At 42.5% G+C, this 13,908-nt stretch overlaps 1 protein-coding gene across 1 annotated transcript in view; it reads right to left on the reverse strand.

Annotated features, from left to right (window-relative positions):
* The window catches only part of NBAS (NBAS subunit of NRZ tethering complex), a 3,380,746-nt gene that overhangs the window by 2,019,508 nt on the left and 1,347,330 nt on the right, over positions 1 to 13,908 (reverse strand). The window contains exon 27 of the mRNA XM_044064792.1: positions 6,132 to 6,194. Within this exon, the coding sequence (XP_043920727.1) occupies positions 6,132 to 6,194 (63 nt within the window). The remainder of the gene's footprint in view (positions 1 to 6,131; positions 6,195 to 13,908) is intronic.

The raw sequence follows: 13,908 nt of genomic DNA on the forward strand, positions 1-13,908 counted from the left end.
AGTTAAGGTCCCATGCTGGGGTTGGAGCTCTCCAGGGTGGTCTCAAATTTTTGGCGCCTCTGAGGAAATGCTTGAGCAGTGGATGAGAGAAGAGGGGCGGTTCTGTGTTATAATGAGCTGAAATGGCTGAGGCGTGGATTTTAATGGAGGAAAAAGACAGGCCCTTGTGAAGCATCTCAGTTAAGTATTGCAAAATCTGAAGTAAATTGGGTGCTGCTGTGCTCATCCCTTGAGATTTAATTGGTTCCAGGCACAGAATCTTTTCCATTTTTCAGCATAAGTTTTTCTAGTACTAGGCCTCCTTGCCTGTAAAATGATATCCATCACAGGTTTGCTGAGGGATGGTAAAGGAGAGATTAAGTAATTAGCCAGGCTGCAAGGTTCAGTGTTAGAAGCTGAGGGTGCAGAATTTGGTTCTCCTGCTGAGACAGCAGGGAAGGAGTCTGAGGCAGGTGCCATGGAGATAACCGTGACACACTGCGCAGGAGGGGTTACCAGTGTTGGTGTAGCCAGACTGGAGCAATCAAAATCATCCATGGTTTGTCCTGTTTGATTTTTAGTAGTACTTTGAAGAGCAGAGGCAGAGGGGGAAGGCATAGACTGATAGGTTTTCCAGCTGAAGGATAGAGCATCCACTTTCCAGGTTTGTTTTTGGGGAGTCCTTGTGCAAAATTTGTCCAATTGGTAGTTCTGGGGAAAGGCAAACAGGTCTATATCTGGGCTCCACCATTTGCTTGTCAACATGTTGAAAATCCTTGGTTCCAGTTTCCACTCGTGTGGGTCCATGAGGTTTCTGCTTAGTCCGTCTGCCAGTGTATTTAATTTTCCCGGCAGGAATTGAGCCTGTAGGTGCACTTGGAAGCTCAAGGCTGTGTCCCACAATGCCATGGCTAGTCTGCAGGGGGTAAGAATGTGTACCCCCCTGATTCTTTATGTACCACATAACAGTGGTGTTGTTCGTCTTTACCATTAGGTGTCCTGGAAGAATGTGGTCCTTGAAGGCTGTTGGGGCATTCTGTACAGCTAACATTTCATTTTGATTGATATGCAGGTGCATTTGACTTGGGTTCCATTTGCCCTAAATGCACTTCCCTGCCAGGTGAGCCCCCCATGCATAGTCTGATGCGTTAGTTGTTGGGGTTTGGGCGGCAGGGGGTGGTGTGAAAGGTAGTCCCTTGTTTTGGTGGCAGGCCTCTGCCCACCAAAGGAACTCTAGGTGTAGGCAAGGTATGATAGAAATCATTGTTTCCAGGTCTTGAGAATGTTGACACCATTGGCTTTTTAGATACCACTGTAGTTTCCTCATATGCAGTCTTGCATATGGAATTAAAAGAATGCAGGAGGCCATGAACCCCAAGGCTTGCAGTATTTGTTTTGCAGATAGCAGGGTTTTTGTGGCCACTTGTTTGAAGTAGTTTGTCAAACGAATTTGTTTGTCTGGTGTGAGGTAAGCCATCTGGGAAGTTGTATTCAAGCTTGCTCCCAGGAATATAATTTGTTGACAGGGTACCAGGTATGATTTGTTTTCATTTATGGTGTACCCCAGACAAGTTAGAACCCTTTGTACAAAGGCCAGAAGATTCAAAAGTATGTCCTGGTTTTCTGTCTGAATTAGACAATCGTCCAAGTATGGGTATATTTGAATATTTCTTTGCCTGCAAAATGCAATAACTGGAGCTAGGCACTTTGTGAATACCCTGGGTGCAGTAGATAAGCCAAAGGGCAGTGCAGAGAACTGATAGTGCGTGTAGCCTGCTTTGAAGTGTAGGTATCTTCTGCAAGATTCCCTGATTGGGATGTGCAGGTATGCTTCTTTTAAATTTAGTGTTCCCAACCAGGCATCTTTGCCTAGCATAGGAAGTAAGTAGTGAAGAGTCAGCATCTTGAATTTTGGAATCTCCAAATAGGTGTTTAGAGTAGACAAGCCTAGTATAGGATGCCATGAATTGTCTTTTCTGGGTACCAGGAAAAGTCTCGAGTAGAAACGTTGTCCCTTTTCCTCTTCTGGTACCAGTTGAATAGCTCCCATGCTGAAGAGAGAAAGTACTTATTTTTGGGCCTCTGCCCACTGATTTGGGGGTAGGTCCGGCCACCCGCTTGATGTTGGCAACGTGTGGAAGTGAAATCTGTATCCCTGGGACACTAGATTTAAAACCCATTTGTCCTGGGTAATGAGTTCCCAATTCTTTGCATGAAGAGCAATCTTTCCCCCCAAAGGGGCAGTCAGTTGATAAGTGCTTTGAAATTTTAAAAGGAAGTCACTGAGACAGTTTACCATTGGGGGGAGTCTTATTATTTCCCGATTTGGAAGTGGAGGCCCCCCATTGCTTAGTTCTGTGTGTCCCCTGGGACTGAAACCTGGGGTTTTTGCTGTGTCTGGGTTTGGCTTAAGAAGTCCTGGAAGGGGCTGGAAAGGACCAATTCTTAGACAGCCAGTGCCTACTAAATCTAGGAGGCTGAACTTGTAAAAAATCTTTAACAGTTTGCATAGATTTAGCTTTATTTTCCATCTTTTTAAGAACTTCCTCAGCCTTATTGCCAAACAGGCGGTCCTGATTTAAAGAAGCACCCAACAATTTAGCTTTAACATGATCAGGCAAAGATTGCTCCTTGAGCCAAGCATGCCTTCTGAGCACAGACCCAGTAACAGCAGACCTGCAAGAGGCCTCTAATGAATCAAAACCACATTGCAAAATATGTTTTCCAACTTGTTCAGCAGAATGCATTAAATCCTATAATTCTTTATTTTCCACACAGTCAGGAATCAACATCATTTTCTGTTTAAGCAGTCCAATAACATGTTGCTGATACCTTAACATATGAAACTGGCAGTTTAAAGCCCTAATGACCAAGGTTGCAGAAGTGTAAACCTTCTTACCCCATCTATCCAGCGCCCTGGAGTCTCTATCAGAAGGGGTAGGATTTTTAGCAGTAGAAGCCTTAATGCCCTTGGGCCTCTGTGAAATAGTCTCTGGATCTGCAATAGGATTTTTAAAAAAGAACTTGTGGGACTCAGGGACCCTGTAGTATCTGTCAGGTTTTCTGGGAGCAGAAGGCAGGGAATCAGGAGCCGAACTAGTTCCAAAAAAGCATTATCAACAATATCTAGTACAGGAGGAATAGATAAAGGCCTATGATGAGGTAGGAGAAGGAAATCCCTAAGCCTCTTTTCTGAATCAGAAAAATCCTGGCTTTCCCAGTGGAAATGCTCCCTTAGAGTATGTAAAGGTTTCCCCAAAAGAAAAATGCTTAGGAGGGGAAGCAGAGGGAATGGAGTCCTTTGCATCACAATCTTCATAAGTAGATAAGGGCAAATCCAGATCATCAGAAGAATCAGAAAAAAGAGAATCCTGATCAGAAGACTCAGAATCAACTTCAGTCCTAGGCCTCTTAGAAGGGGGGGTTGGCTACCCTTGATTAGAGTTATTAGATGTTCAGCTATTCTTATCATTTGATTTTTAGGCATAGAAGCCTAAGCATGTGGCCTGGGCGTCGGTTTTTTAGGCATAGATCGAGATTTAGGCCTAAGTAAAGAAAGAGGCGTCAGTTTAATATGCAAGTCCATAGGCCTGAATACACCCTCAGAAGCTGGTGTCTGCACAGCGGCTCCGGACCTATCCAAGGTAGAGACATCCGCGGGTTCCATAGTTGAAGCATCTCGCAGCATACCGGACTCTGAATGGGTCTCAGTAGAGGCCTGCGAATCATAAGTAGCGGGTATCAGGGGCTGCGAAAGCACCTCAATGAGTACCGGTGAACTGGTGACTGGCTTAGGAGAAGCATCGTTGGCAGTTTTGGACCTTGGCGGCCTGTCTCTGTCTTTAGCTTTGCATTTTTTCGGAATCCCGGTAGTCGGATGGCTAACCGATGACATTTCTGGATAATTAAACTGAGAACCGAAATATTTAGAGGCGAAAATATACCGACGATGGATAGTGTGCTGATTAAATAAAGCAAAAAACCGACAGTGAGGTATGTCATGGTCAGGGCCTAGGCAAGGAACACAGTACTAATGAAAATCTTTATGAGGTATTTGCTTTCCACAAGTAATGCAATTATTAACTTTTACTGACATTGGTAAGGAGCAAGAAAAAGTTTCCCCAACAGGGCACTTAGCTTTAGTTGAAGACTTAGGTTCTGAAACTCGAAAACAAAAATTTCAGGAGTCGGCTGACCGGCATTTGCGAACTGCTTCTGCTTCAGGTACCGCATGGCAAGAAAGACTGATGTAATGGCGTTGGCTGCATGTTTTATACCCCTGACGACCTGACGCCATGGAAGAAGGGACAGCAACCAACGCAGGACCCAAGACTTCGTTAATCAGGCCGACAGAGGGCTACCTGCAAGCAGATAAACCAAATGTAATGACTACTACAGTGAAACACGAAGAACATCTCTGAAACCACTCTAGGCATAAATGAGGGGTTTGTTCTTAAAGAGGCCTTATCTTTGAGAAAAATTTGACAGGGTTTGCTCACCACGAGAGCTTTTAATTCAGATACTCTTCTGTCAGATGTTAAAGCAATCATGAGTAGTTATCCCAGACAAGAAGCTTAAATCAGCTTGATGGGAAGTTTTAAAGGTGAGACAGTCAACTTTTCTAGCAAAAAGTTAGGATCTCAAGGAGGAGCAAAATGTTTTTGATGAGGTCTCAGGTGGAAAACTCCTTTTGAAAACTTTTTTAACACAAATAAAAAAGGAAGAGGAGGATCCACGGTCAAACATACTGAAATGACCAAAGGTCAGGCAGCTTTGGGAGGTGCAATAAATCATGGCAGGATAAAAAATATATGTTTTTTCATCATTTGCCTGTAGTGGTCCTTTAATGCATATGTGCCTATGCGTAAGTGGCCACAGCCTCGAGTGCATTACCATCAAAATGCACAGTAGACTTCAGCCAGGAAAATTTCAGAAGTAAAGATTTTGACAAAAAACATAAATGACACACTGCTGGAAGCATCACGCAACTTAAAGAGAGGTGATCTTGTTGTTCCATGCTTTCAGTGCAAACACATCTTTAACTTGAACATCACAAGAGAAATATCTAGTAGGGTTAGAGATTACACATTATGTGGAGCATATGCTGATATTGCCATCAGTACCCACAGATGTACAGACAGAATCAGACACAGAGTGATATCTAAAAGTACTAGAAATGGCACCATCTCAAGTGGTAAAGAAGTTAACACAACAACTAAAAAGCTCAGACTTGATGATCCTTGAAGGAAAGCCATGGGTAAAAGATCTCCATGTGTCAAAGGTCTGTCAGAGAAGCTGGCAGAATAGTGTTTACTTAAGCCAAACATCTTGTAAAAGAATAGCTACAGAATGACCTCCAGTGATTCTATGTCTTCTCTTCCTCTGCATGTTAGGAAAAAAATCACACCAAAAAGTATGAACAACCTATTCAAGAATGATGAGCAGTTTTTGGACTACATCCCATGTTTCTGAGACGTGGCAATCATCCTAGGCACTAATGACATTGGTGCTACACTGACTACCCAAAAACTGGATAAGACTAGAATGAGACCATGCAATACACACGTGTTTTTATAACTCTTGTCTTAGATTCCATATTCAACCATCAGAAGTAAGCTTTACAAAGTGAACATTTTTATACAGTACAACTAAAACTAAAGTAAACCAAAAAATAGCATAATTAACTTATTTTAAAAATATGACTTATTTCATTAAGAACTAAAGACAGTCATGCACAGTACAGACTAGATGATATAATGAACAGCAAAAGCAGGAGTGTTGTCTAGTGACCCTGAAGAAGACCAATCAAAGTAGAAGAATGGCACTACGGTACATCAGCAGACCCAAGTCTATGTACATATACAGGTGCTTTAGTTTTTTAGACTCAAGTACTTATGAATGTCCTTCAGCCTACCCACAGTCAGGACACTTTATGAAGATGACCAATTTTTATAAAATTCCATAGCATTCTGCCATAAAGGCAGACTATCTATTAGTCAGTTTAGCTACACAGAAGTATAAGCTGTAACAGCATTTATAAAATAGTTTTAGTCGACACAGACAAACTGTTTCTTTTTCAAAATTACTAAACAGCTTCAGAAGTAGGTGTTATGTTTTGTCATTTTTATATTTATTTTACATATGTTCATTACCTGAGATGGCGTTCTAGCTGGTCCACTTTGTCATGCAGAATTCTAGTCATCTCGGTTTCATGTCTAGCAAAAGAGAGAGAGAAAAAAAGCATAAATACTCAAAGGTTTAACTCACAGATAGAATATTAGCTTATCAGTCAGTCTGTGAAAGGACCCTAAGTTCTATAACTGGGTTTATCCTTTTTACCATTAACAGCGAGACAAAATTTCTCAATGATCCCATGCTTATACTGTATATATTGGTTACTACTATCAAGCTGTGCCTCGGAAGCTCAACTTGCGCAATGATCAAAACATCACTGAAACATGGAAAGCCAAAATACAGAGTACTGGACAATACCTCTAATCTCAAACCACCATAATGTTTTGTACTTGGGAACAAGTGCTAACATGGGTCCAGAAGGAGGGCAAAGTTGGACATATCCTGCATGTCAGTGTTCTGTGTTTCGATATGTTCAGATGAGCTTCCAAGTCTTAGCTTTACAATAAGAAACCATACGTGTGTGTGTGTGTGTGGTGTATATATATATAATACACCCACACACACACACACACATATATATATATATATATATATATATATATATAAACACACACACACACACACACACATTACACATGTATGTGCCTAGCTCCAAGTTGACCAGTTCACCTTACCCACTAGAAAGTAAACGTCCTACAAATCAAGAAATAAAATTAAGATTTGTCATCTACTTTGCTAATGGACTGAGAAACAAACATATACTTTGTCATTTTAGAAGGAACTCCAAGAGACTGTACGGAGGAACCATCCACACACACTCTTAGAAATGGCATGATGTAATTTGTGACACAATGATAGAAAGCCCTCCCCCCAAAGACAGTACAGTTGTGTAAAATCTTACCATAACAGTAGATGTCCTTGCCTTCACTGCTGCAGTACTCATTACTTGTGGGACTCCCTGCTGTGGAAGCCCCAACGCTGGCCAGCATATCAAAGCTTACTGCTGCTTTAAGGTACATCGAATGTCACCCATATGCTCCTTGCATAGCATAGGACATAAAAGTGATGCCCAGACGTACCATCATCAGAACCGACTGCCCCAGTAGGAACAGCAGTCTATGGAAATCCGGTCGGTAACCAGTACATCCAGGAAGGAAAAGGATTAGGGGGAAGGAGGAGTGAATACTGCAGCAGTGAAAGCAAGAACTACTGTTATGGTAAGATTTTACACAACTGTACTATGTCCTTACATTCATTGCTGCAGTACTTATTACTTGTGGGAGAGTGCCAATGCTCAGGAAGAAACTTGGGAGGAGGAAGCAGCAGCAGAGCCCTCTAAGAAGCCATGAAGAATGTCATTAGCAAAACCAGCTCTAGCTGTGGAAATACCATCCATCCTGTAGTACTTGGTAAAAGTATGCACAGAAGTCCAGATAGCTGCTTCAAGAAAAGAATTACTATCTAAGCCCTTAAAATAAGCACCAGAGAAAGCCACAGCTCTAGTAGAATGAGCATTAACAGAAGAAGGAAGACTCTTACCATGAGAAGTATAACCAAAAAAAATAGCCTTTGAAATCCAAGAAGAAATACTTTACTTGGATACAGCTAAACCTAAGGACCTAGGATGAAAAGACTCAAACTGATCAGATTTTCTAATAGCTTTAGTCTTATCCAAATAAAATCTGATTTGTCTATGCATGTCCAAAGTATGCAGTACCCTCTCAGTGTCGTATTGAGGAGAGGGGGAAAAAGTAGGTAAATGAACAGACTGATTTAAGTGACAACTCATTAACTACCTTAGGCATAAAAGAAGGATTAGCATGCAAGGACACCCTGTCCTCATGAAATATAAAAAAAGGTGGACAAGCCATAAGGGTTTGCAATTCAGACACCTGTCTGACAGAAGTAAGAGCTAACAAAAGAACAGTCTTCCTTGAACAATGTTACAAGGAAGCTGAAGCAGTAGGCTCAAAAAGAGCCTGAGTCAAATTCTCCAAAACAAAATTAAGATCCCAGGGAGGAGGAACAGGCTTCCTGGGAGGACTAATATTAAGGAAGCCTTTAAGAAATTGTTTAGCCTCAAATCTAGAAAAAGAAGAAGTAGGTAGAGGCAGACAAGCAGAAATAGCTGATAAGTGGACCTTAACAGAACAAAGGGGCAAACCAGCATTGAGCAACTCACACAAATAAGAGAGAACCAAAGGTGCACCACAGTAAGTGGGTCCGGGATACAAGAGAGACACCAAATAGAAAACCTCTTCCATTTGGATAAGTAGGATTTCCTAATAGTACGTTTCCTAGTCTCCTGCACAACCTTCAGCATGTCCCCAGAAAAAAAGTTGTCTATGAGGAATCAAAATCCTATCACGCACAGTGTTAGTTGAAACGTGGACAGGTGGGGATGGATGAGAGATCCCATGTCTTGTGCAAGTAGATCCACCCTGTGAGGTAACTTGTGATGACTGTCCCTGGCTAGATGCAAAAATAGAGTAGAACCAGTGCTGTTGCGGCCAAAAGGGAGTCATCAACAAGATTTTGGGAACATCCTGTTGAATCTTGAACAGGACTTTCAGAATGACAGGAAGTGGAAATACATAAAGAAACATTCCCTTCCAAGAAAATGAGAGGGCATCCACCTTCCACACCAGAGGACCTTTGACTCTGGCAGAAAACAGAGGAAGTTGTCTGTTCAGAGGGGAGACAAATAGATCTACTTGAGGAGTACCCCACTGGTGGACAATGTCCAGAAGCAAATCTCTGTGAAGTATCCATTTGTGGGATTGAGTTAAGGACCTGCTTAGAGTGTCTGCCACAATATTCTGACCTGAAGGAATATAAACTGCCTGAAGAGTTATTTGATACTTGACAGCAAGACCCCAAACCAGGAGTGCCATACGGCAAAGAAGGTAAGATCTTGTTCTACCCAGTTTGTTTATAAACCACATCACTGTGGTATTGTCTGTGAATACCTTCAGAGGCCCCAGAGAGAAAAAGAGGATGAAAAGCCTGAAAAAATAGCATAAGACCTCTAATCTCTGACACTGATGCACTCCTTCTGCTGGAGAGGTGACCACACACCCCCCCCCCTGTACCTTTAGGGAGACAAATGTTGCTCCCCATCCCATGTCTGAAGCATCTGTGTACAGTTCTTGAGAGAGAAGAGGGAGATGACAAGGGTGCCCTGGATTCACAGAAATTTCCTCATGTGGAGTTTGGCCAGAGGGAACATCAGAATGGTGAATGCTGTGAAACCCAGAGCTCACAGAAACTCCCTGGCTGTAATGGATACCAGAGGAGGAAGACTTTGAAAGTAAGAAATGAGAGTTAAGGCCCTTGGAGGAGGCAGGGATGCCAGCATTGTCATCATCTGAATCCTGCAACCCAGAAAAACATGATCCTGAAAAAGAGTCAGAGAAGACTTTTTGAAGTTTATTGTGAACCCCAGGTTCTGAAGAAAGGAAATGGCAAAATACAGACTTTGCAAAAGGATGTCTGGAGAGAATGCCTGAATCAGCAGGTTGTCCAAGTAAGGAAACATGTGGATCCCTTGAAGCCTGCAAAAAGCAATCACATGAGCAAGGCATTTGGTGAATACCCTTGAGGCAGTAGAAAGGCCAAAGGGCAACATAGTGAACTGAAAATGCCAGGAAGCAACAGAGAAACTTTATGAAAAAAGAATGGATCTGAATATGGAGATAAGCATCCTTGAGATCCAGACACACCCTATAGGCCTGAGAGAGCAAGACAGGAAACAGAGCCTAAAGGTACAACATCCGAAAGGAGTGCACCTTCAGAAAAGTGTTTAGATGAAAGAGGTCTAGAACTGGTCTCCAAGTTTTTCTGGGCACTAGAAACATTCTTGAGTAAAACCTCTTCCCCCTTTGGGAAACAAGTACTTCTTGAATAGTACCCTGAGTCAAAAGATCTCAAAGAACCTCTGGGATAAAAGGTAGTTGTTCCCAAGGAGGCTGAGGAATGCTCATAAAAGGAGGACAAGATTTCCAAACCATGAAGTACCCCTGACGAATGATGAACAGAACCCAAGAATCCTGAGTAATCTTAAGCCAAACAGGAAAAGAAAGAGAAAGGTGAAAAGAAAGAGGAATGTAGCTGGGAAGATACAGACAGCCATACAACCACCTGGTTTATCAGGAAAGGAAGGCTTCTGAATCCCTGAAGTCTGAGTGGCCTTAGCAGGAGAAGCCCACTTGCCACTCTTTTTATGTTTAGTAGGAGGGCAAGATTACCTACTAACAAAGGCTGGCTTATTGGGGTAGTTTCTCTGAAATGTAGGCAAAGGAGAAACAAACACATGTTTAAGCTCCTGTAAGGCCTTCCCCTTATCCTGAAGGGACTTAAACCAGCAGCTGCTTCCCCAAACAAAAGTTAATAATCCAGAGGCGCATCCATCAACTTAGCCTTAATATCATCAGGTAAAGGTTTAAGCCCAAGCCAAGCATACCTCCTCATAACTGAACTAAAAGCAGCAGCCTTAGAAGAGGCATCTGCTGCATCATAACTACATTTGAAAGAATGACAAACCACTTGAGATGAAGTCCATAGCAAGGAAAGAGTGGAAATCTTACCCTCAGTCTGGCAGATCAGAAATAAGCTGACAGGCCTGACAAAGGAGAGCCAACACATACCTAGACATATGGGTCTGATAGTTAATAGCCATAAAAGCTAGAGTAACAGAAGTGTAAACCTTCTTGCCCAGCCTTTCCATGGTTCTGCTGTCCTTGACAGAAGGCAGTAACGTAGGTGAAGGAAGCAATTGAGATGGCTAGTCAGAAGCTACAGACACCACAGAGAGGTCAGCAGCAGGACATGTGCACAAGAAGTTACAATCCTCAGGCACCCTATAAAAAGTACCAGGCTTCTTGGGAGCAGGGGGAAGAGAATCAGGTGCTTTAGATGCACTGGAAAAAGCATCCAACAAAGCAGTCAAAACAGGAGGAATAGCAGCAGGTTTAGGAGATTCCATCTGCAACAACACCTAGCACCTCTTATGGATATCACGAGACCTGAGCACAATCCCACTTAAAATCCATCATCTTCGAGATTGTGTCCCCAAAGGAAATTTCTTCAAAATGGGTATCACAACTATTAGATTCCTCCTCTTCTGATCCACAATCCAAAGGAGAGGGAATTTGAGTAGAATAAGTCAAAGGATTCTTCATCAGAATACGACTCTTCCTCAGAAGAATCCTGTTCTCTAGTGGAAGGCCAAGGAGAAACATGAACAGAAACCCCCTGAGAAGGTTTTAATGACATTAATACATTAAACAAACCCCCGAGTAAAGGCCTGCCACTCACTTTGTAGATCCTAGAAGCAGAAGAAACTGTTTAGTTTCTTGTGTCTTCTTTAAGGGACCACCCACTCTACAAAACTTAGAAGGCTCTGACCCAGGACAGCATTCAACAACTGTAGAAGGAACTTCTTCCCTATCTAAAATCTGCGGAACCCCTCAAGACCCCTTGGAAATAACAAACCGTGGTTCCCCCTGAACATCTGAAACACTTGTAAAGCCTCATCAGACATGCTGCCAGCTGGATCCTCACTGGCCTCCAACCTGGTCATGGCAGATGAATCCAACAACAAAGCTGGGCGAGCCTCTGGGTTCTCACTGACCTCAGAAGAAACACCCAGCAGAGGCTGGAGAGTGGAAGATTCCGGTCTTACCTTTTTCACCTTCTTCTTCCCTAATGACTGACCATCTGGGTGGGAAGTTCCTTTTATCTTATCTTTAGCGAGAAGCTTAAGATGCTGGTCCTCAAGGTACAAGGAAAGGGAAAACAGCCTACTATGAAGGGGTTTCAAAATGAAAGCCTGACAAACAGGACAGGTCGTAGGGTCATGAGAAGCTCCTAGGCAAAAAAGACACTAAACCTGGCAATCTTTATGGGGAATATGTCTCCCACACTGGCACTTACCTTTCTTGGATAACATTAACCCCCCTCCAGAGTAATAAAAAGCTAAAACAAAACACCAATGGGGTACTTATCTGCAATGCCTCAGAACCAGCATCAAGATGTAGGCATTATCAGAGAATGAAAACTGTGTTCAACTGGCAGAAAAACGATATTAGGTAATCAGACCAACGATCTGGAGATGGGTTCAGACCGGCAGTAAAGAAGTTCTTAGGATGTTATGCCCAGATGTCACCTTTATGCCATACACTAAGTGAGGAGCATACAGGTGACATTCGGTGTACCTTAAAGCAGCAGTAGGCTTTGGTATGCTGGCCAATGTCTGGGTTTCCATGGAAGGGAATCCCAAAAGTAATGAATACTGCAGCAGTGAATGTAAGGGCATCAACTGATACAATAAGAAAAATGTAACTGTTTTATCCAACAACTGTTATATTGCTGATAGGTCCTGTGTTAGTGCAGACTCTCAATAGTAAACTCCATCAGGATGGAAGAAACCAGCCAGAGGACAGCCAACAACCAAGGCTCAAAATGATGAACTCTGAAGTAAAGATACATTACATAAATCCCAGGTCCTGAGGTCCCAATCAGACAATAATTCTTGGTGAAGGCATGGATAGAAGACCAGGGGCTGAAGGAGACATTTAAACAATGGAAGTAGCCACACCCCATGTTGAGTGTTTTTTGACCGCACCATTTCCCAAAAGGCAATTAGCTGCATGATGGCAAAAAAAGAAAAGAAATGTTAGTGGCAATCCACTTAGAAAGTGTTTGCCAGTTGTAAGCCCTTGCCTCATTCAGCGGAAGAAGACACTGGTCCTGGTCATCCTTCCTAAAGTCAAGTGGCCATTTCAGGCAAAGCCTTAAGTGAAAGCACATATACAGAGAGTTAAGGGCTTTTTCTTCTCTGATTTGTCCTCAGGCAAAGAAAACAGGAAAATAAATTGCTGGTTCAGGGACAATATGGAAAAACTTTGAGAAGGAAACATGGGTTAGACATAGAAAAAATGTGATCTTTGTTAAAGGCAATGCAGCTTTAAGATCTTGTGCACAGTAGTGATGGCTACCAGAAAAAAAGTGTTTTCCAGGAAACAAATTTCAGCAAATGCCAAGCCAGCAAATGTGAAGACAGATTCACAATTATGTCAATCTTGAGTTCAAGATCCATGGAAGAAAGAGTTCTCTATGGAAAGGCAGAGGTAGAGCACTTTTAAAGAATTACTAACTGGTATTGGGCTACAGTCCTACCCTCCATAAGGACATGACAGTCCAAGAACAGCTGATAGACTCATTATAATCACAGGATAACTGTGGCCCAAATTATAAAGGTGCCTGAGGCAGCTAATGATCAACAGTAACCTAACTAATTTCTTCAAAGAACCACACAAGATGGCCTGAAGGAAAATGAATGATTTACAGCTGAAGACAAACCCTGAAGCAGATAGTACAGTTGTGTATACTTACCAGAAATGTAGATGTTTGAGTGCATTCACTGTTGCAGTCCTGACTAGTGGGATGATTCCCAAAGCTGAGGAGAAGAGTGGATGGTAGATTAAAGAGAGGAGAGGATGCCCTACAGAATGGCAGTGGCAAATCCTACTCTGGACTTGGAAAAGGCATATAAATGGTAATGTTTGGCAAACGTATGACTCCAGGATGTCTTTGGTGGGCACCTCTTTTAGGAAGGCAGAAGAGGTACCAGTTGCTCTAGTTGAGTGTGTCTTGCCAGCATTAGGTGGCTTCTTACCATGATGGCTGCAACAAAAGAAGATACAGTGAGAAATCCATTTAGAGGTGGTTTGCTTGGAAATTGATTTGCCTTCAGAACTAGTGGCAAAGGCCACAAACAGCTGGCCTGATTTT

The sequence above is a fragment of the Protopterus annectens genome, chromosome 1.part0, assembly GCF_019279795.1.
Source record: "Protopterus annectens isolate FY-2018-M chromosome 1.part0, PAN1.0, whole genome shotgun sequence".
NCBI lineage: Eukaryota > Metazoa > Chordata > Ceratodontiformes > Protopteridae > Protopterus > Protopterus annectens.